This window comes from Cryphonectria parasitica, assembly GCF_011745365.1.
Source record: "Cryphonectria parasitica EP155 unplaced genomic scaffold M406scaffold_1, whole genome shotgun sequence".
NCBI classification, from domain to species: Eukaryota; Fungi; Ascomycota; class Sordariomycetes; order Diaporthales; family Cryphonectriaceae; genus Cryphonectria; species Cryphonectria parasitica.
The window spans coordinates 2,720,776-2,743,527 of record NW_024468909.1 but is presented as its reverse complement, the minus strand read 5'-3'; the positions used below and the strand labels follow the sequence as shown (position 1 = coordinate 2,743,527).

The 22,752-nt window shown below is 53.5% G+C and overlaps 6 protein-coding genes across 6 annotated transcripts; 3 read left to right on the top strand and 3 right to left on the bottom strand.

The window, feature by feature from the left end:
• Positions 1–839: 839 nt before the first annotated feature.
• M406DRAFT_335906 (Isochorismatase hydrolase) lies at positions 840–2,058 on the bottom strand (the record flags this gene model as incomplete). The annotated part of the gene is made up of 5 exons (XM_040921082.1): positions 840–1,153; positions 1,437–1,601; positions 1,691–1,838; positions 1,908–1,942; positions 1,995–2,058. The coding sequence occupies 5 exons, from the start codon at positions 2,056–2,058 to the stop codon at positions 840–842; spliced, it is 726 nt and encodes a 241-aa protein (XP_040781150.1).
• Positions 2,059–3,690: 1,632 nt separating this feature from the next.
• Positions 3,691–5,699, top strand: M406DRAFT_96711 (uncharacterized protein; the record flags this gene model as incomplete). Its single annotated transcript, XM_040926339.1, has 3 exons — positions 3,691–4,659; positions 4,728–5,336; positions 5,367–5,699. Exons 1-3 carry the CDS (start codon positions 3,763–3,765, stop codon positions 5,697–5,699), a joined length of 1,839 nt encoding a protein of 612 aa, XP_040781149.1. The 5' UTR covers positions 3,691–3,762.
• A 689-nt stretch (positions 5,700–6,388) lies between these two features.
• M406DRAFT_66611 (uncharacterized protein) lies at positions 6,389–7,525 on the top strand (the record flags this gene model as incomplete). Its single annotated transcript, XM_040925009.1, has 1 exon — positions 6,389–7,525. One exon carries the CDS (start codon positions 6,389–6,391, stop codon positions 7,523–7,525), a length of 1,137 nt encoding a protein of 378 aa, XP_040781148.1.
• A 2,158-nt stretch (positions 7,526–9,683) lies between these two features.
• On the top strand, positions 9,684–11,564 carry M406DRAFT_325643 (uncharacterized protein; the record flags this gene model as incomplete). Its single annotated transcript, XM_040920009.1, has 4 exons — positions 9,684–10,571; positions 10,969–11,052; positions 11,169–11,177; positions 11,523–11,564. 4 exons carry the CDS (start codon positions 9,684–9,686, stop codon positions 11,562–11,564), a joined length of 1,023 nt encoding a protein of 340 aa, XP_040781147.1.
• Positions 11,565–14,767: 3,203 nt separating this feature from the next.
• Positions 14,768–16,802, bottom strand: M406DRAFT_271268 (uncharacterized protein). Its single transcript, XM_040918108.1, has 2 exons — positions 15,361–16,802; positions 14,768–15,283 (listed from the first exon to the last, which is right to left on the bottom strand). The coding sequence occupies exons 1-2, from the start codon at positions 16,700–16,702 to the stop codon at positions 15,129–15,131; spliced, it is 1,497 nt and encodes a 498-aa protein (XP_040781146.1). The 5' UTR covers positions 16,703–16,802; the 3' UTR covers positions 14,768–15,128.
• A 4,263-nt stretch (positions 16,803–21,065) lies between these two features.
• On the bottom strand, positions 21,066–22,316 carry M406DRAFT_335904 (uncharacterized protein; the record flags this gene model as incomplete). Its single annotated transcript, XM_040921081.1, has 3 exons — positions 21,066–21,820; positions 22,120–22,121; positions 22,261–22,316. The coding sequence occupies 3 exons, from the start codon at positions 22,314–22,316 to the stop codon at positions 21,066–21,068; spliced, it is 813 nt and encodes a 270-aa protein (XP_040781145.1).
• Between the last annotated feature and the right edge of the window lie 436 nt (positions 22,317–22,752).

Sequence of the window (22,752 nt, the reverse complement as noted above, 5' to 3'; positions counted from 1 at the left end):
AAAGGCTCTGAAAATGCCTTGAAAAACGAGGGCTTTCAGGTGCCAGCGGAGTTTTCTGCATGAAACTTTACCTCTAGGTGGTCCGTGCCAAGCGGACTCTAGCCGATTCGGAGCCTGGGCTTGCAACGGACAGGGGAAGGCGGGTACAAACACGCCTACATCAATTCTTGAGATTGCTTACCGAGTTTGGCGCCGATCTTACTGTCCTTGGGAAATCAATCTCGACAGGAGACCTCCGGGCAATACAAACGATGAAGTTGAAAGGGATTTGGGACCAACGTCAAGGTCTGTATATCGCAGGTATACAGTCCGGCCCTACACCAGAAGATTGGCGCCTGGACTGGAACTTTTGTCATGGTAGCGAAGAGCTCGCAGCGGACTTTTGGAAGTGGATCGAACCACAGCCCCAGCTAGTCCCCGGTGCGTGGCCAGAGGAGGATTGATACTCGGATACCTCACTTGGGCAGATGGGAAGACATTTGTGGACTGCTTGGCTCGTCTGATGGTGTGGGTGCAGTCATGCAGATTGCTGGGGTCAAGAACATGAAGACAAGACTCTTCATGGAAGCGGCGGGGATAGGTGGCGTACGAGCGTTGTGCGCGAGACGGACTTCTACAAATGGAATTGAGAAGCAAGAAATGGGTTCCAATCTTATGTTAATGGCTGGTTCCACTGCCGCTTTCGAACACAGACTCGACAACCTGCAAAGAAAAATAAAAGTATGAATCCTCCCCAGCTACCTGTCACCGCCAGCCATCTCGCGCCACCGTTCATAAATATCATTCTTCGCCGCCCTGCTCAAGCCAAAGAGTGAGTGTTGGATCACTAGCCAGCCCACCTAGCTCGGCAGCGAAGCCTCTCCCGGAACCAAAGTTCCATTCTCGATCGCGGCATGATGTGCCCTCGCCACCATCCCGTACGCAGGGTAATACTTGTCGAGCCAGGGAATCAGCGTCGCGGAGCCGGGCGTGTCCCGCCAGTCGCGCATGAGGTCGCAGATGATGGAAAACAGCGAGACGAGGCTCACGCCGGCCTTTTCCATGCGGTCGTTGGAGATGTCGCGGATCAGCGGAGTGGTGGTGCCCGAGGCCTCCACGTTGGCCCAGACGGAGTAGCCCTCTGCACGGAGAGAGAGCGCGAGGAAAGTTGTGCCTGGACAGAAATGGTTTTGTGAGCGAGGTGCTTTTTGTATGGAAATGGAGACTTGCCCAATGGTCTGTATTCGTCTTTGTTTTCTTTCTTCTCTTCTCTCTTCTTTCCTGTTTTGCTCTCTCTCTCTCTCTCTCTCTCTCTCTCTTTTTTATAATTTTTTTTACGCCGTCACTAGAGAGCGATGGGCCTCTTTAGGTTTCTTTCTGGGTGCATTTTCTCTTCCTTTCACCCCTTTCTCTTAAGCCTAAAGAGGGAAAAGAAAGGAGGACCGATAGATACTCACAGACGTCAGTAACGATACCAGCCATGATGATCTGCGACTTGTTGGCCGCCTGCACAGCAGCACGAAAATCGGCATTATCCCAGGCGTCAACCTCGCCTTGGCGCTGGATCAGCGGGGCATCTGGATACATGTCCAAAATCTCTTGAGGAAGAGGGCCGTTGGGACCTAGCAAAAATCACATCAACACGTCAGAGACTGAAAGGTCTGCACGCCTGGGGGCTTGTCAGGGGAGCTCGACAGATACAAACACGCACCTGTCTGGGCCGACGTCGTCATGACCACGGGGATGTCGAATACCTGGCCAATAGCCGCGTGCGCAATGATGGAGTCGCGGTAGAGCGTGGGGTCAAAGTCACGAGCGAGACCATAGAGACCCTCCTGCATGTCGAGGATCAGGAGCATCTGGGAGAGAGGGTGATTAGCGGAGGACAATTCTATGGGTTGTTGGCGTCGTGGGTATGGTTTACTTACCGAGTCATTCTTGTTGAGCCTTTCGAACGGGACAGCTGTGCTTCGTCAGGGCGTGTGGTCTGGTAACCTGGATTAAGGAGAGCTCACCATCGCCCAGAGCTGAGCATGCGAGGCTGACAGCCGCGAGCAAGACTGTGTGGATGGACTTCATTTTGGGGGGATCAAAATTTGGAGGGAGGCAATGTTCAAGGCAAGTCGAATGCAGGGCAAGGCAGCTTGGTCTTCTGTCTGGTATCGAGTGCTATGATTTTCCAAGTCCTGGTAGACGATTGAGGGCTGGGTTTGCTTGTATTTATACACGTTTGCCTCATTCAAATCCTCCCAACACTTCATCTTCACATATCTCGGGCCAAAGTGCTGCATCCACACCTGCAACCTGTTGGAATTTCGATTTCTGTTTTCGGAATACCAGGCCATGACCAACCCATGACATATTTGTGGTCATCACATAGAAATTCTTGGGAGATGGAAGAAGGTGGAGACAGAGAGGAATAGACCATCCCCAAGCTTCCTCCCTCTCCCCAAGCGACAGTTAAGCGAGCACACGGTGAGTAATCTATTTTCTATTTTCAGACAGTAACCATCACGACAGCAAGTCGACGCGAAAATATGCGCGGCCATCAGTAAGCAATCGTGAAGATGTGGCTTCGTAAAGTAGTTGTCATTATCGTATAAGCAGAGATTGCAATATCAAGGATGTTTTGTTAATCCATACGACATACAATGCTTAAGTACAGTTTTCCCCGGCGCCATTGATGGGCAGAAAAAAGGAATCTGTGCAGTGGTTATCGTGATGGTGGTGGATTTCATGCCAAGACCTCAAGCCAAGACGCGCGCTCCGGATTGTCAGCACCTAGTCAGATATTATAAATTCTTGTGTTGCCTCTTGTGGCGTTCTGCAGGACCTTCGGTGGCTGAGTACCCGCATACGCTTCCTCAGGCCGAGGAATCTGGCCGCCTACTTCCGAGTATGCAATTGCGGTGTACTCTTGTCTCCAAAGTCTAGCAGCGGAACTCGGTCATTTTGAGGCGGGAATGAGGCGCACACGAGCCCACCTCAACGCTGCTGATCTCACTCTACTGAGCTGAAGTAATTACTTAAAGTATGGAACGAACGCTCAGGACATGTTGGACCAACGTTGGCCCTTACAAACGATGCTTGCAGATATGCTTCGTGATGATCAACAAAGCTTTCGATAAATGTACTGCAGAATCCTGGTATGTATTTTGATGAGTTTTCAGATTTGACCAACCACCCCCCCCTTTTTTTTTTTCAATTTTTTCTTTTAATTCTTTTTGTATGTCCTTCAGGGAATCTGGCGTCAGTATTGGACCAAGTCATCATATGAGAGGTGGGCTTGGCAACAAGAATGACCACGGCTACGCTGCACAAATCTGCTGTTGGTGGTCCTGTCTCAGCATTTGGGTGGAATCTAAACAGCGCGTAAATGTGAGAGACTTTCTCTTGTACTGAACATGGCGTCATCAGTGCCTATCAACTGGACCTAGGCACTGTTGCAGCACTAAGCCACCCACTTTCAGGGCTGCAGTTGCGACTAGATCCATTGCAGGGACCCCCAACTCATAGTGTACTGCACCATACAGTAGGTGCCCGATAGACAGCCCCTCCTTCCTTGACCCCACCTCACCTCCAGCACACACCTTGCAGATCCCTGCCAGCAGCCAACTGCCTGCAGATCAGTCGTTGCCTTGGCGGGGGAAGGGCAAAACCACAGCTGCCCATAGTAATTCTCTCAATCACCAGTGAACTTGACTCGTCCTCACCTTTGTCCTTTCTTTTTTCTTCTTGGTCAACTACATCCACAACTAGTCACAAACACTCGTTCCAGCTCACATGGCGGACGCTTCCAAGGCCATCGAGGCTCTCACCGAGTCTCGGCCTCCAGCCACGGACCGGTTCACCTATCTCACCATCATCGAGAAGTTCCTGTCGCCCGAAATCCTGCCCAGACTGAACGATATTCTCCAGGATGCGCGTCTCACCCAGGAGATCGGCTGGGACCTGGTCGAGATGCTGGTCCCCGTGCAAGGGTGTGAGCCATGCCTGGAGACGGTGGCCAGGTTGGGCAACCCCAGGGAGACCATCATCAAGGTGCTCGAAATCATCGAGGGGTTGCAGGCCACAACCGCCGAGGACGGCCAGGAGGACGGCTCTCAGGATACCGACGACGACAACGACGCCAAGGATCAGCCATCCGTCAAGACACCAGAGGAGGTGACGCGGCGCTTCATCATTCTGCTCGGGATGCTCGCCATTCTCCACAAGCGCATCAGGACCAAGTACCCCTCACGCTTCCTCGCCACCAGCCTCCTCACCGTCTACAAGACCTACCAGCCGAACCAGGAGATGACCGCCTCCATCATCAACCTAGTTCACTCTCTCTCAGGCCTCTCTGGGCAGGCGACCCGCCCGCCCCTCCCCATGCGCAAGTCCAGCATCGAGGTGGCCAACCCGGACCAGTACGGGGACGCGTCTAAGAATGCGCCGGACCCAGAGGCTGATCACGAGGTCAGCACTTCTGAGGAGGCAGAGGTCCAGAGGCGGCTATTATTGTCCTTTACAAGCTGTGTTCTGGAGTCGTACGTCAATGCGAACGATATGCAGTGGACAAGGCGGTTGCTGGAGTTCTACAATCCAGACAAAATCGTCCCGGGACGGAAGACGGCCACGCAGGCTTTCCGAGAGGATCCGGACCTTGCCAACAGGGACACCATGGTGGGCAAATTAGTGGTCAGTGAGCTCACGAAAAGACTTGCTGCGGAGATGCAAAGCTGACACAGAAGAGAGAAACAAAATAGGCGCTCACCCAAGATCTGGGACTGTCATCGTCCACCTCTCTCATTCAGGATATCTGCACCGGACCGGTGAACAGACAGCCCTTGCGAAACGCTGAGGATGTCAGCAGCGCAGAAGACATTGGGCTCTCTACGGGTGGCACCATCTGCCTCTTGGCATATTGGGTCTTTTCGTCCACCGTCTTCGAGGCCGATCATCCTCGGCCCGAGATGCACCTCTTCCCCGACCACCACACGCTGCTGGAGAACTATCTCGGGCAAGACGCGCAGTCGCAGATCCTACAGAACCCCGCCAGCGTCGAGGCCATCCTCGTCCTCGGCCTATGGCTCCAAGAGGACAAGCTCATCGCCGCCCCCAGCACAGAGACCAAGTTCATGTCCTACCACCACGCCCTCACCCTCTGTGCCGTCTTCCACCCTTCCATCTACGTCCGCAACGCCGCCGTCACACTCGCCGGGCTCGTCTTGCACGACGACCCAGACGACGCACATCGTCTCAAGATCCTCGAGGACCTCCTCGAGAACTGCGTTTTTGCCTCCCTCAAGGCCTGCGCCCTGACTTGGCTGCGCGAGGAGCTCATCGCTGCAAACAAGGCCAGCTCGACCACCAGCGTCTTTTCGACCACACAGTGCATCGAGCAGCTGCAGTACCACATCTTTCCAAACTTGGTGGAGACGCTCGAAAAGGCAGGCCCCGAGGCCCTGCTCGAATACTGGACCGAGAACTCGGCGTTTCTGCTGCAGGCCGCCAATTTTGCGTATTTCCTGTTCTCATCGGACGTGTGCAAGGAGGTTGTGCCCGAGGCGATGGGCGCGGCCGTCGAGCAGAGGTATGTCGAGCCTTTGCTGGCCGCTGCGAGACGGCTTGAGGATGGCCTGAAGAAGGAGGAGGCGGAAAGTGATGGGGGTGTGCAGGGCGTGTTGTTGGAACTGGACATTTTGCAGACACGGTTAACGGCAATATCGCTCCACTAGGAGGCAGCCGATTGTTTTTCAACCTCGAATTTCTATGAGGCCTATAACTGCCGAGGTGGTGTTGACCTGGATAATGACATATGACTCCCGTATTTTGACCTTGAAACCCTTCGTCGACGATCTTTGCCTGATTTTCCATCATGCTCGACCTGCAGAGAGCTGCCTGGTCTTCTTAGTAGGCTGCTAGTCCGCGCTACAAACAGGTCAAGCGGCGATCGCCTCTATAGCATTGCACCGGGCCTTGAGTCATGCGCAGTACTTATACCACAATACCCTCCTTAGATCTTTACGTGCCTTGTCTCTTACTAGCTGGCTGTCAGTAGTTTTACGATCCATGAGTCCTGAAAACAGTCGCAGTATTTGAGAGGGACTCCCGCCCTCCCCCACTCATAAGCTGTCCCAACTTGCCACTTCTTAAGAAGCCCTTCCTCCTAGGCTTCCTTTACAGTAACGCAATTGTTAACCAACAAATATCTTGAGATTACCGGTTATCAGGTCAATTTCCAAAGCACAAGCTACCAAAAAGCAAACAATCCTTCCACGGAAGACTGAGCTCCAGGCTATTCCTTTCCACCCCTTGCTCCTCCTCCTCCTCCTCCTCACCACTACAGAAGAGTTCCGTGCTCGCTCATCAAAGTACTACTTTTTACTTTTCTTGAAGGAAGAAAACAGTCCCCGTCTAAAACAAAATGGGCAACTTAGAATCCAGACCCCAACCCCCTGCCTTTCCAACCCCAATCCCAGGCCTTGACACCGAGCTCCAGAAAGTCCACGGCCTCTGCATGGCCTCCTGGCACGCAGAATCCCACGCCCAGACTCTCCACCCAGAGAGGCCTGAATATGCCGCCCTGATGAGACGGCCCATGGTACCCACGCCAGAGTGGGAGCGCACACTGCGGAAGATGCGCACAGCACTGTCACGCCCTCGGGCCTGGGATCCCTGGTACCGCGAAACACCACTGGACTGGTTCAAAGAGGTTGGTCGCGGACGCAGATTGCTCCTCGCCGCGGCGGCCGCCATACTTCTCGATACGCAGTGTTGCGGCGCCCCGGATCCGATTCTGCGCAACCCCTTCCTGCTCGACCCGTGTTGTGATTATCTCCTGGGAAGTGGCAAAATTGGACGCGCTGCGCTCCAGCCCGTCCTCGAACATATGCTGCTTGTCGATTATGGTCTCGGCGAGCAGCCTCTCCGCTCCGAGGGCTCTTGTACGCCTGGGAGTCTATTTCAGAGAAGCATACGACCCCAATTGCATGCCTTCTGCAGGGACATTGTCAAACTTGCCGCTCAGTGCGACTGGGGCGTGTTGCCTTCACAGCTACAGTGTCTGTGGCTGATTGATGCCATCAATACTCTCACTCCTTTTGCTTCGGCCCAGTTATCCGCCGACATTTCAACCATGCTCTACTGGTTCTACACTCGGCGTCGCAAGCTCACGGATGAGGAGTACAATCGAGGCCTGACCGGATACACAGGAGTGCTCCAAGAGATGATTTTGGAGGTACCGACAAAGGGATCGGATCGATTGAGGCGCAAGCTGTCTGTCGATGCAAACCTGCTGATTCCCAAGTACGTCGGATCAGAGGAGCAGCGAGAAGTGCTCCTCGCTACTGCGAGGAGTCTGGCCATGGAGCACCACATTGAGATCACAGTACCGTCCAAAGACCTTGACGAAGAGTCAGGATCCGATCATGTGCACTGCAAGACCGGGGAGGCTTCGAAACTTGTCGATAATTATATTACAACTACTTCTGCTCCGTCACCACCACGCTATGAGGCCACGGAGGCCTTTCCGCCAAGCTACGAGAAATCGACAAAATCTTAGCGGTGTTGGATGTCCATCTTTTTCCGAGGTGCGAGGGCTTTCGTATCTCGAGTGCTGGCAAGATGTCTGCTGCCAAGGTTGAGAGTGGCCTAGCAAATGGTCGAAGGCAGGGCTTGAGCAGGGCTTGTCTGAGCTGTATGTTGTGGCTGAGACTGGTGGAAGCAGATCCGACTCTGAAATCCCGTCTGCCTAGCAGAAAAGTTCTCGCAGTATCTTGTTGGATTTCCTGCCCGTCAGTAGGACCGAGACGCCATGAATCTCACTGGCGAAGGCTTACCAAGAATTTGGTTCACCTAATCCTCGAAACTCGAACATCAGCGGTGGGGGCTGGACGTTATATTTCTATAGACAATAGCAGGGAAAAGTAAGTAACAGACGAGTGACGGACGATGAGTGACGGACAACAATTGTCCAGCAAAAATGGATGACCAGAGACGAGAATCGAAGACTATTGATGATGTCAGATGAGGGAAGGGGGGAAAGGAGTGACAATAAGAAGAGTATGTTCAGCGATTGGGGGAGGCTGGGATCAAGACGAGGAGCGGGAGGTCGGATTTTGGAGAGCTCGGTTCCTTGTCTGTCAAGGCAGAGTTGGAGACACAGCGCTGCCCATGCTTTTCGCCTTGTCCGTTTTGACTGCCCTTGGTAGCGATAATTGCTTCTTCTTTGCACATCAGCGACAAGGCCGTCAGCCTTGCCGCCCGCCACGCCACCAACGCCCAGCACACCCAAATGCCGCACCAGAGCAGCACGACAATGAGCGGCCTAATGGCCACGAAAATAAACGAGCCGACCAGGCTCTGGACGACTCCGCCCCCTGATTACTCAAATTGTTAGCAGGAGTGACGGTAGAATAGTGGGGACAAAAGACGAGATCAAACAAATGGGCCTACCGAAGGGGCCCAGCATCTCCATGGCCCCTCGGACCATGTTGTTGTTGTTGTTGTTGTTGTTGTTGTTGTTGTTGTTGTTCTTGTTCTTGTTGTTGTTATCTGTCGAGTTTGGTCAAGGGAAAAAGAGAATCAGCTGAGCCGTAGACGTATTATTTATATGTAAACATTGCACTCTTCAGAGCCACTTCCGTCTCGGAATAAACGTTTTGAGAAAGAGCGATAGCATTGCTTTTGCCATCGTGCATGCTTTCTTTTTGGTCGAGAACTGATGACGTTGTCATGAATATAGCGGATAGATGATCTAATAGGAAAGGGCACACCGACAGCATTCTCCTTCTCAATCTGAAATGATAAGACATGGCAGCAGGTCAACGGAGAGGAAGAGAAGAGAGAAAGAATCATAATCAGAATGAAAATCCCATGTTTCTTCTTACAAGGGGTAAGAACATGAATCATTGATGGCACTTTGTAAAATAAACAAGCTCTCATGATGGCTCCCAAAACATTGAAAGCAGGCGAGCTGAAATATCATCGAAAACGTTCAAAGGTCAGCTGGAATGGAGGAGAGGAAGGAGAATGGGGAGGGGCCCGGATGTAGGTATTGACCGTGAAGCCTTCCTCGTGTGACCCTCAAATGGCAAGGCTCTTAACCCCACAACAAGATCGTGGCTTGGGCGGCCATGCTGTGACGGGAGGAGCGGCCCATGGGATTCCGAAAGGCCTTGCCGTCTGACTTGGATGAAGGTGCTGGAAAGCCAATTTAGTCTTGAGTGCCATTACCGTATTGCGAAAGCATGACTTCATGACCCTGTGCCAGTAGTGACTCGTCACCACATCAAGAGCGCCATGGCAAATAGTACACCGAGGCGAGAGGAAGGGAGAAGGAGAGAACTGCTCATCACCCTGCCCACCTCACACAGCCATCACCAAGCAGAAGCTTACACCTGACATGACAATCACCTTGTTTCAGCCCGTTGGTTTGCCCTTTCCCCTTCCCTTTGAGTCCGCCACAACGATTACCTGATAGGTGCCATCACTTCCTCACCAAACACAGGAGCTGCACTTGCTCCTTGACAAGGACCTGAGTCACAGTCATGATATTTTCAGGAGTGAAAGTTGCCAACCCTAGAAATTGGCGCTCCAATCTTTCTCTCTCAAGAGGATTGTAAAGCCTGCTCTTGAGTTCTCACCAACCACAATTCCAACCAGGAAACAAGGAAAAAGAAAAAGAAAATTGGGAAACAAACACGACCGCCCCTCCGAAGATGCGCGCACCACTTCAGGACCTCACAGGAACAGGCTCCCCAGCCAACCCGACACCCTTTAGCGCCAGCTTGGCAACCGACAAGGTCACAAGCTACATGTGGTACGTCCACGTTCTCGTAAGAGTCAACACGGAGGACCGTCTGCGCGCGAAACTTCACCTCTTCCTCGAAAAGCACCATCAAGGTGGCGCCGCCGCCGCCGCCGACGACGACGACGACGACCTCACCGACCATCTGGTCCTGCGTGTCTTCGGCGACAGGATTCTCGCGCGGCTCGTCGCCAGCCCGCCCATGCTCGAACAGGCCAGCGGCTACACGCGTGTTCTCTCAGACATACCCTTGCCCTTCAGGCAGGAATTCTGTCGCCGCTTGTACTGCCTCGTCTTCAGGAAGCACATTGTCGAATGGCCGCATGGGATTTGTGTCCCCGAGGCGGTCGCTGCTGCTGATGTCCAGCACATTCTCCACTCAGGGCTGCGGTTGCCAGACGGCGGCGAGATCGACTCCGAGAGCGCGCGTCTTGCACTGGAGCATAAGAAAAATGTTGGCGTCAATGGCATCTTGGAAAAGGTGACGCAACGGAGTGACGAAGATGACGAAGAAAAAGAAGGAAAAGTACGAGAAGGAGAAGAGGACGATGAAGAAGAAAATGAGATGAACGACGACGACGACGAGGCCATGTCGCGAGGCGGATATTTCGGCACGGTCGCCAACCCCCTACCGGAGATGTCCTGGCCGCAGGGCCGAGATAGCTGCAGTTCCACGCCAAGAGGCGGCGGCGGCGGCGGCGGCGGCGAGGAGGAACAAGAGTATTTGTCGCGCGAGCAGCCCATACACCCCCAGTCTCTGAGGTGGCAGCTACGTGGCGCAACGCCAGAAGACTTTCAGGTCTGTAACCATTAATAGATCTCTTTTCCCTCCTCTTTCCTTCTCCTCCCTCATACATGGCAAGGAAAACCGCCGCTGCGGCCCGAGAAGAGAGCTCACCATTGCAGTACAATGGGGTTCGCCGGGTTCCGTACCCCATTGTCCAACCCGCACCCCGCCCCCTTCCCCCTGGCGTTTGTGAACCCGACAGGATGAGATGAAATGGGTACCGTAACCGGGGCCTACATGTACCATAGTACTTCGTACCAGGTTGCTAACAAAGTACGACCAGGAGGGGCCGCTTACGCAGCAGGGTCCTCCCGCTGACAACCTCCTCCTCACCCGCGAGGAATCTTCCCCTCTTATCCGTGGTTGTCAGGCTCGTCTTCGAAATTGCAGCTTGACTCTCAATAGGCAGGATGATGATGGTACCACGACGAACCTACCGAGTGGCGGTGAAGCAGACAACGGGCGAGGACCACTGGGTATTGTGGTCGGCGAGGTTAGTCTGGGTGGCCGTTCAGTCCGTGGTCATGTGGTACCGGAGCAACGTATCGCCAGGGACGAGCAGCACGTCTGGGGGTGGGATTGGAAGAGGAGTGACTCGCCAATTGGCAGATCCCTTGGGTAAGTAAGCAGACGATGCATTGTCGACTATTCAGCCAGATTATTGGTCTGCCTGATTTGACCGAACAAGCCGAAGCAAGGCAGAGCTGGGGGGGGGGGGGGGGCAACAAAAGGCCAAGGACGCCAGAAGGTAGTAACACCAAGTCCTTTCGGGGTATTGGATTGGATAAATCCTCTATTGAATAATAATAGCTCTGTTTTTTTCGCTGGTTGGGAAAAAGGAAAAAGGGAGAGAGGAAGACCAGGTCATGCAGCATACGTATTTTCTCGAAACAAACAAGGGAAAACAGGGCATAAAAGGATGACGACAAAAAATAGAGTAAGCGAAACACTGATAACCAACAGGGTACACGTGTGCGGAACCAAGCGCAACATGAAACCATGTGAAGCCCGCGCCCCCCCTCCTTCTCATGCAGGCCCGGAAGTTCGAAAATACGACACGTCTACTGAATCTGGCGTCTGCCAGGGCAACATGGCAAGCCACAGCCGAGCTGTACCTGAAGTGTACCTTGGAAAAAGAAAGAGAAAAAAAGGAGAAAAGGAAAGACCCCACGTGGTCCTTTTCACCGGTCACCACCTTGGCGGCCACCCTTCCAGAGACAGCACCTCAGCGCCCGAGAGCTGATTGATAAGACATGTGGTCAGCTTGGCTGAATCGCCGGTTCACGGGGTGCTCCAGGGCCAAAGAGATCGGCAGTCTCCGCCAGACATTGTAGAGCAGTGTGGTTGCCAGAGTACGTCACGATGCGTGCGTCTTCTCTCTACTTGCAGTCTGCCCTGCCATATATACTCATGTGATCAAAGTACTTACTTGGGTCACGAGGTTGCGGCTTCGTGTCTGGCTTCTCGTTGCCTGTGCCTGCGGCGAGGAGAACAGGAGAAGGGGAAGATCCCATCATTTTTGGCAGCACGCACACGACAGAGCAGGGCAATAACAAGTTCTGCAGCTCTTGCGGGGCAAAATCGTGTGGGTAACTGATGCGCCAGGTGTATAAGTCCCCCCCTGAGCGTGAGAAGCGTGCCTGAGAGTTATGGCGTTGCGGACGATAGTGTGTGCGGCTGATAAAGTGAGCAGTGCAACAGGAAGTGAAGTGACTGTGATATGACTTTCGGTCGTTGTGTCTTTGCTTTGGGCATAAAGGCATCATCCAGATCCATCTCTCATCAAGGGGTCAAGATCCAATTTATAGACGTGAGCCGTCAATACGAGAACAAATGATACGTAGTCTGCCAGCACGCCGTGTCTCTGCGATGATCCCATCTTCTTTCTTGGGAGGGCGATCGAGTGTTGCACGTCGCCGTCCTATGGGAACTCGTTGACAGCCAAGAAAGTGTCATGTCCGTGAAGACATCCCGCGTTGCGAAACAACCGAGCTGATGGTCAAGCTTTAGCGGGTTCACAAAGATCATCACGAGGATGGGCGAGCGGGAGCTCATTGGTAAAGGCCGTGATGGTTGCAAACCTATCTGACGACTTTCGGGAGAAACGGCGATGACACGGAAGCCAGCAAGATATGAAGGGGGAAACAAAAAACAAGCCCTCGTGGGACTGCCACACTTTTTGAGCCGGTCAACGGAGCGTCGCCACGTTGAGACCACTGGAAGAGCATCTCGAGAGCTCAAGGATCCCGGCTGTGGCACCGCTTACTGCCCAAGGTGTATGTTGATCCGCCAGCCTCGAGAGCCATGACCCTGTCGTTGATGCCAGGGGGTGGCTGCTGTCGTGTGCGAGCAGCGGCCTGGGAGATGAAGTCAATAGCGGCATGGAACGGGTTTTCCCCAGGGGTAAGCCTTGAGAAGAAAGTATACACAATAGCTAAAATTGTGCACATCAAGTTGCACGACATTAGGATCTGACACCTAAACCAAGAGTTGGACAACATGATAGGTCGGGGGCACCAATAGGAGGCTCGAAAGTTTCGAGATGCCGTCCAAAGTAGGGCAAGGGGCGAAGCGCTCCATCGCGAGTACCGGTCAAGAGAGAGAGGATCGAAGAAAGGTTGCATAAGGTTGCGGCGAAATTTACGGACGATCGGGAACAGCAGAGATAGTCCCGATAGCGCCGACGTGAGTCTTTGGTGAAATCATCAGGGAGACAAAAAGAACTTGCTGCGTCTCGACAGCACTTACTCCTCCAGCTGCTGCTCCAATGCCGACTCAACTGCTCGTATGTCGGGGGAAAACCCGCCTCCCCGCACAGCAAAAGTCGAAGGCCGTTGCGGGTCCTGCAAAGTTGCAGTGTTGACGAGCGAAGATCCCCAATTATATTCTGGCAGGTAAATATGACCGTATATCGAGGTGGTGAGTCAAAATCGGTTGATTAGTCCTGCGTTTTTAAAAAGTGTATGAAAAGAAGAAGAGAAAACAAGAGAAGCCATCGCGGGCCCCGAGAGGCGCTAAGGTTGTATGAGGTCGGAACTCGGAGCGCGCAGGGCGGGGCCGGAGCCACGGCACACACTTAATCCGGACAGCGCTGCATGATTGGGCAGGCGGTCCCCCTGCATCCACGTCTAACGTAACTTCCATGTCCTGTCGCGTAAATTTTCTGCCTTCAAAAACCTGCAACCTGAGAAACCTGCGACCTGAAGTTTCTTTTCTCTACCAAACTCTCGGCAGCAACCACCAACAGCTTTCGCAAGAAGCTGTTGCGTCGCGCGCACCGAGTTTTATGGGCTCAGAGCACGGCTGGATGTGCAAAATCACATTTTCTCAGGTCGTACTGCCATAGGTTTGGGAACCTTTTGTCACGACGGTGAACAGATTTGGGGCAGGAAACCAGAATCATGGTCCTGTCCCCTCGCTCACATCTTCTCTTCATTCCCTGTTCCCTCCTCCATCTTCTTCAACGAAGATGATGCGCACCTATTCTCTTCTCTTCTTCTCCTTCTTCTCTACTACGTCGTCATTACCAACCACAAAATGCCTGCCGCGGTGTCTCTCCCTATGCACAAGACGGCTACTTCTTTCATTGGTCTCGTGGGAGAACAAAACCAGGGCCTAGACAGCCCGTCCTATCCACCCTGCTGGTGTAGATCCAAGTGCATCAGTGGGACTAAAACGGACATACATCTTTATTGACGCGGTCAGCAGGCATTATACAGCCGCCCCCTTCTGTTCCCTCAAACATCAGTCGAACCAGACAGGCCAAAACGACTGCACTTTGGGTCAGCGCTGCGTCTCGTGAGGAGAAGACGGCTTTCTGTTCTTTTCTGTTTTCTGTCTTACCAAGGCGCTGTCATTTCCATCTCGAGGTGCCGCGTTCGACCACGGTCGACGGGGAGCCAGGTGGGTAGAGGAGGAAGGGAGTATACAATGTCAAACGCTGACACATGCGTGTCCACACACATACACATATGGATCTGTGCCCAGCGATCCTCTGTTCGCTCTGGCGAATTCAGGGTTGATTGCTGCGGCAGTTCGATTTTGTTCAAGGAGCCATCAAATCCCCATGATGTCAATCTTCCAATCGACAGGTCCTAGATCATTCGGGGTTGTTGGGGGAGTGCAGGGTTCGCTTCGGCTTGAGCCTTGCCCTCCCCTCTTCTCTAGAAGACGCCATATTCCACACCGTTCGCCGAGATCGTCGATCTATGAGGCTGGGGAAAACCATGGCATTTGCCTACATACTACTAAATTCGTAGAACCTAGATTTACACACTTTGCAGGCCGCCCTACTCCTTCTCTCTCTGTCTAACCAACGTAGAGAGTGATGATACTCTTTCCAAGTGAGAATAGCCTTGTTTAATACAACCATCATCCAAAAAAAAAATAAAAAAATCATCTCCCAGCGCCTATTGGTCATTATACTATGTCCCAAAGTTTTGTGTGACTTTCATCATCATCACTGTGACATATCGCCCATCCCATGTTCCCACAACACTAAGATAATTGGAATCACTTCGTCACACCATGACACATTCAAGAAGCAGGCTTGCATAGGAAGCGACGCGACTAGACAGAAGCAAAGATGTAGCTCGGGCGCTCAAAGGAGAGCAGGAACTTGGACACGAGACGGCCGATGTACTGATCCTGTGAGTCCATGGGGTATGTGTGACCCCCAGTGCTGGGCAGGATCGGGTCGCAGGTGAGCCAGTCCATCTCATTCCCTGCAAACAAGGTTAGCTTCTTCAAGGCCGTCGAGGTCTCTCTCTGGAATATATGTATATATATATATATATGAAACATGTCCTAAGGGGGTACTCACAATGACACTCCATGAGATTTCTCAACCCGAGCACCATCTCCAACGCCCCAGGGTCCAGATCCCCCAGGTCATTAAGCCCCTCGCCGAATAGCGGATTGAAAGACTTGGCCGAGGCGTCCCGCGAGTGTGTCTGGTAGATGTTATGAAATTGAAAAGCGAATTGCTTGAAAGGCATGTTCTCGATGCTGTCGTTGATCTGGAAGGCGTACCGCGGTCCGAAGCGGATGGGTCGCTTGTTCCGGATTTCGATCTCGTCGTCAGTGACGACAAAGGCGTCAGCGGCGGCCTCGATGGCCTCCATCAGCAGACAAAACACAAGGAAAGCGGCGAGGCATGGGGCCCACTGGATGCGGCTCTTGCCCTTTAGACGCTTGGTGAGGTCGTCGAACAAGGCGTTGACCTCCTGCTGCATGAGGTCGTCGATGACGGACTTGATCTGGCGGTTCAACAGACGGGGGGTGAGGAAACCACCTGTGGCCGACACCGGGTTGACCTGGCGCAGGCTCGCGATGCATTGGGGCGTCATGGTCAGGTGGCGCGTCATGATGTAATGCATGCCGTAGATGGCCAGCGCCCTACGCACAATGGGCGCGCCCGACTGTGCGGCATACTGTTGGACGAGAGCCAGGACCCTGCGCGGGACAAATGATCTATACATCGAGTCTGTCACCTGCTGCCCGTAGCCCGGGTCCGCGGCCAGTGCGTCGACGTACGCCTCGACCTTGCGCCGAAGCTCGCTCCTCTGCGATCCACCGGCGGCGCCATCGGCGATATCGAGGCCAATGGGCGCGGACCGCAGCGCCTCGAGCTCGACGCAATGACTGTCCTTGTCCACAAAGTGAAACCAGTGGCGATTGATATCGGAGTCGGGGTGCCGGGCGGTGAAGAACTTAGCCACGAGGACGAGCTTGGCCCCGATGCTCGGCCCCGACGATAGCGTAACCCTGCAGGGGGTCTCGACGCCGTCCATGGTGAAAGAGGCGACATTCTCTTCGATGAATCGGGCTGTCTCGTCGCGCCGTAGGTGGCTCCGCATCATTTCTGGGAAGAGGATCTCGTTGAAGTCGGGGAATTTCCAGCATACGGCCTCAGGCACCTGGGCGCACAGCTTGACACAGTTCTTGCAGGGCCGCTGCTGGTCGCACTTGACCTTGCGAATATGACAACAGAAGCACGCACCCGTTTGGCGGACCTTGAGCGCGTTGGCCCGTACCTCCTCCGACAATGCGCCCTTGCGGCCCTTCTGCGACGATCGCTCGATGTTCTCCAGGTCGGCAAAGTTGGGCTTGCCCCACGTCTCGACCGTCTGGTTGCAAAACATGAGCACGCCTTCCTTGAACCGGCTGTCTGAGCCGTCAGAAGCCGACGACGACGACGACGACGACGACGACGACGACGAGCGGGGCGATGTCGACGCCTTCTTCTTCTGCGTTTTCTGAATACCGGCAGACTTCTTGGGGATGCTCTGGATGGCCTGCGTGTTGTTCCTCTTGCTTTTGATAGTACTGCCGCCGCTGCGTGGTTCCTTTTTCACAGGAGGCGAGGCCGGGCTCCTCGGGCTGAGCGAGATAGACGAGCCGTCTGACCTCGGTGGTGGGGTGGTGAACTGCTCCGAGACAAAGGTCTTGGTCTGGGGCACGGCTGTTGGGTCCCACGGTTGCACATTTGCAGTGCCCTGCATCGACACTGGGATATCCAGCTGCTGTGTGAATTGGGTGTGGTGCTGGTGCTGGTGCTCCAGAGTGGAGAAGGCGTCATTGGTGATCATCGACACGGCATCAAAGCCGGCGTGAAAACCAGAGACCATCATATCCTGTGGGGTGAAGACGAAGTTCTGGGGTGCAAGGGCCGCCGCCTGTTCGTTGAGGAGCGCCTCAGTAACGACGAACTGCTGCTGCTGAGAAGCCTGCTGCTGGGTGGCGTCCATGGGCAGGTGGGAGAAGTCAAAGACAAGGCTGCTGCTATTGCTATTATTGTTGTTGTCGAGGTTAGCCGTCGACATGGGCCCAAACGCGGCGGCGGCTCCAGAGAAGGGCGAAGTTGACAATGCATGGGCATTCTGAGACATGACGGGTGACGGTGTGGTAAGAGCTCTCATTTGCTGCTGCTGCTGGCCACCATTGTTGTGGACAATATTCCACGAGCCCTGGCTCACGATGGAAGGGCTGGCGGCGGGGAACACGAGCTCACCGGAGCCGCTATCGAAGGAACCGGTGTCAGCGCTGAGGGACTCGATGAACCTCCATGACTGCGACTCCTCATCCTCGTCCAGCGGTATTGAGAAGCGCGAGGCCGGAGAGGTCCCGGAAGAAATGACAGTCGCCATGAGTGCGTCCTGTTGTCGTTGTTGTTGGTGGTATTGTTGATGGGGAGGAGGTGTTGTTGTGCTATGTCCAGAGTGCCCAGTGAGTTCTTGGCCTCTCCGCTGATCCAGCGGAGGGGGCTGTTGGTTCTCGTTGGATGCCAGTTTCGCGATCAGAGGATGAATGCCGATCCAACCGAGACTGACTGAATCAGGACAATGTGGCGCCTCTTTCAAGTTATCAGACTCGTGGATCTTCTTTCTCTCTCTCTCTCTCTCTCCCTCTCTCTCTCTCTCTTCCCCTCTGTTTTTCGCTCTTTTCTTCTTTTTCCTTTTCTCTTGTAATCCTGTCCACGTCGAGGTTTACACTTTCTTCTCGTCTTTCCTAGATTTGTCCCCGTACAACCTCGGACCCGTCGACGCCTTAGTCCAAGCTCCTTATGTAGGTTGCCCCTCCTGCACGTATGCACGCACCCACTGCAGCCGGCACGCAGTAGCGAGCGCCAGCAAATCAGGCAGGCAGCCAAACACCTGACCAATTGATGTATATTGGAGCCGCCGAAAGCCCCTTCTTTCCCAGCGTCTTGTTTGTGAGCCCTGGCCTGTCCCAGCGCTGCACAGAACCAAGTCCCTAGCCTCGAGTCGCTGCGGGAAGCCGCCTCGGCAGATGATGGAGGCGAAACGTGGAGAAATGGCCCGCCTGGGATCACGCCGTCTTTTGTGTAATCGTGGGTAGACAGAAGGTCCTCGTCGTCGTCGCCTGGAGTTGACTGCTTGCTTGCATTAATTCGCTCAATTCTCGGGAGAGTGCCTGTTGCTGTTGGCACATTGCTCTTTGGGATGAAGGAGGAGAGAGGGAGGGGAGAAGACTGAAGGCTGTGTCGTCCACTACAGATCTACGAGAAGAACAAGAAGCAATCAATCACCAGGCAGAGGGGAAAGAGAAGGAGCAGAACAAATGTACTCAGGGGTAGAAGAAAGTTTTTGGGAACGTCGGTCACGTATTAAGACGAAGTCGCGCCCGACAGTACAGCGCAGTGCAGCGCATCACTACTTCCATCCTTCCTCCCACGTTCTTGCTCTCTTTCCAGAGGAAATGTCGCCGCTGAGCCCCCTCCCCCCTTCCTCGACTTGAGAATAAGGAAAGACAAACGGCACTTGACTGTTTTGGGGACCGACAGCAAGGGTGTTGGGGTCCTCTCCAGCCAATCACGTCTTCATAGGCCACCGAGGCGGGACCCGATTGGGATGCTGGGTCGACCGACGGCGAAACAGGGATCCTGGGCCTGCAACAAGGCCGCTCCAAGCAAAAGTAGCCTTCTTAGGGGGGTGAGAAAGAAGAATGAACCGCGTTTCATTGGGGCATGGTGTGGTGGTTGGCTTGAGTTACTCCGGGATGAATGGATTGATTGTGTTGCAGAACAGACATGACACCACAACAACGTGGACCTGGCTATTGCTCTGATTTGTACCGCATTTCAGTGAACATGTCCATTCAATCAGTCTACAGAGCTGTACATGCCACGCACGACACAAGCTTCTGTACAGTGTTTTGGGGTCCGATTCGGCTCTTAGCAGCGTGACAACTAATACTGACACTGACACCACATACCCTGAAAAGGCGGCCTCAGGGCTAGCCACCTCTCTAGGCAGACACCACCAAAGGGTAGAATACGAGCGCTAGTAAGGCTTCATCACAAGGTTACCACGAGATGACAAGAGGCAGACAAGGAGGCAGAGAGATTTGCAGAGAGATTTGCAAAGAGGAGATACTCCTCAACAAGTAAATAACCCTGACGTGGAAACCCTGACAACCCCGCCCCCACAATCCTCTCACCACCAAATGGACCCCCCTCCAAACTGGCTCACTGTCTTCTGTACCACGACAACATGAAATGGAATGATCAAAGTCTATGCAAACAGACAAACCTCCCACAGCAAAAACTTTGTGGCTGTAGAACACGACTGGGCAGTTTTGGGCATTTCGTGCAGGCTGTGTGCGACACCGACCAGCCGTCATCTCGTACGACAAGGGTCATTGGCGTCATGGTAGTTGTGGTCGAGAGGCAGAATGTCAGGGAAAGAAGGCTTGCTCCCTCGCTCGCCCCAACGAGACTTTTTCTTTCTTTCTTTCTCCTCCTTTCTCTAAACCAAAAACGGATTCTTGCATGATTAGGTGAAGGAGAGAAAGAAAGAGAAGGAGAAGGAGGAAGATGAAAAAAGGAAGAAACTGCGTCACGGCAGATACTTTGGGCTGCCACGACAACACTTGATCGTGATGACCCCACGCTTCCGTGCCATTACCGAAGGTGAGCTGGGCAGCGCCAGCCTTACGTTCTTAGTCCCATGCATGTAAATGACCCCGCCGTCACATATCTAATCCCTTCTCACACGTATCATCATCATCAGAAAGAAAAAAACGAGGCGGCAGATGACTTGACTGGTTGGCAGCATGCAGACAGCCATCATGTCATATCGATTCAGAGCAGCTGAGTACCTAGCTCCTTCGGTACAAGGAGGGAATAATTTTACACGAGTGGCGCTTGAGTTTTCTTAAGAGAGAAGGAAAACAAATCGAGAAGGCCACATGATGACTGACTAAAGACTACGTTAACGACAAAGATAAATAGAGGAAACAGAGAAAGGAAAATTATGAAAGAAAGAGAATGAGAAAGGAAAAGAACAATATAGGGCAAAAAGATGTGGTGGGATGACGGTGACGCGCCCAGCAGAAACAGCCTTCCAGCCCAACCTCCCCCTCCCTCCCTCCCTCCCTCCCTCTGTTACCCTCGGATCGTGCCGATTCGTGAGAAAACAATAATCCAGGTAAGCAAGAAGAGTTGTTTGTGTCGTCCAGTCATGCCCAAAAAAGGATTATAAAGAGAGGGTGCCCGACAACAATAGAAGCACGAAGCTTCGTCGTCGTACCCCCTCCCTCCTCTCTCACATTCTCTCTCTCTTTGTTTTTGTCTTTCCCCTTTTTCCCATTCCCATACCCCTCCTGCTCCTTTGCTGAACCCTTTTATTTACGCTGAAACGTTTCAAGATCTGTGGTTCGTTGTCCCGTATTTCATACAACAAAGGTAACCCTCAGCCTTATTTGGCCTCGGCCGGTGGCAATACCCAATGGCGCCGTCCTTTTGTCTCCGCAAGACCTGTGCTGGAGACGTCTTTTTCTCTTGTTTGGCAACTGCAACGTATTCGGTGAGTATATATTCAAATCGAATTGAATGGAAGCACCGTTGGTGGAAAAGATATTCAAGCGTCGTGAGTCAAAGTCACGCCGACTCTTCCCATCACCAGGCCCTGGTTTTGTCCAGAGGTGGCCAGGTAGGTAAGGGTGGTAAAAAACCCTTTTCTTCTTCTCTTTTTGTCTTACTCGTCAGACCCGGTTGAATCTCATGGCGGCAGCCTTGGCCCTCTCCTGTATCTGCTGTTCGGTGGAGATGTACAGCCTGTCCAGGTAGTCCATGGCCTGGGCATCCTTTAGTATCTTTGCAACCTGGATCCCGGCGCTGATCAGCTGCAGGATGTTCCTGTCGTCCTTGAGGGGCCGGCTCTGGTGTTTGGCGGCGTGCCTCATTTCCAGGCTGTTCTCGAGGATCGTGACAAACTGCTTGATCTGGCCGTTGTACAGGACCCGCGCTGGGATCCGTCTCTTGGTCGCTAGCCGCTTGAGCAGGTACACCCACTCTGTCCACTCACGGTCGTGGGGGCGCTCAACGGGCCGCATGTCCTGGGTGAGGGGGATTGGGAACTGATACTTGGCGACGAAGTCGTACGCACACTGCGACAGGCGGTCATTAACCTGCGAAAGCACGCTGTCCTGTTCCTGCACGAGCAGGTTGGTGGGCAGATGGGGCAGTTCCCGCTCCTGCATCGCGATGTATTCTGGCGGGGGCCGCTGGAGAAACTGATGCGGGCCGTCGAACTCGTCGCGATTGGAAGGTCTCCGCTGCGAGCGCTTGCCGTTGGAGGATGTCTTGTGCTTGCCCGGCGGGGTGGTCCCGGTGCTCTCGCCCATCGAGTAGTCTGAGAGGCTTGGGGAAGCCATGAGGTCATCCATCGGGTCTACTGGCGAATATCGTCCTTGCGAATCCCAGTTTGGAGGGCTGGAGCTCTTGAATGACCCATAGGCTTGTTGTTGTTGTTGTGCCTGTTGTTGTTTTTGTGACAATGTTCCTGTGGTCCCGTATGTCACCGCCAGAGGTCTGCTGCTGGCGGAGGAGGAGCAGTTGTAGGATTGGGCGGTTGGATAGGTCGTCTCCGATCGTCCATGACTGGTCGTTATTGCTGCTGCTGCTGAGGTGCTCCCCGGGAGACTATAGGCTGAGATGCTCGCTCCGTACGTTGTACTTCGCAGGGGATCGTCATCATCGGCGCCCAACTTTCCAGGGGTGGTGGGGGGTTGCATATGAATCTTGTTCTGCCCTTACCTCTGCGGGTTGTTGTATGATGTATTAACATTATCATAACTTCCTCTGCTGGAGAATGGCTCCTGATATACCACCGGGCTTTACCTTCAGAGTTAGCGGGCGCGCAGTCCGTAGCAGGGGATCACATCTCGTAGTCCGCACCTTCGTGTCGCCCAAGGTCCTTTGGAGCTCCTGTAGGAATATTCCGGCTGTGCCATCTTGAGAATCCACTCCGTGTCCACGGGTCGGGTATCCGGATATCCAACGAAAAAAAGAAAAGAAAAAAATTTGGTTCGAGACAGGGACGAAAACCTGGACCGGCCACTGGGAGAAAAACACGAGCAGGACAAGAAGAAAAAAAAACAAGCAGATAAACAGTCAGTCTAGAGAAGGGGAAGCATGTGGCCGCGGCACACACACACGAGTCCAAGATATTCCACTGGAGTGCTCAAAGCAAAAATGGTCCAAGGAAGGTCCTTTTTTTTTCTTTTTTTTTGTTTTGTTTTTTTGTCAGGTCAAGTAATGCTTTACTCCTGGATGTCCTCTGGCAGTATTGGTCCCGTTACCAGGAGATCCACGGCTATTGCAGTTGGTCCTAGTCTCGGAAATGTGTGTCTTTCGGTGATGCGCTCGGGTTCGAAGCGGACGGCGACT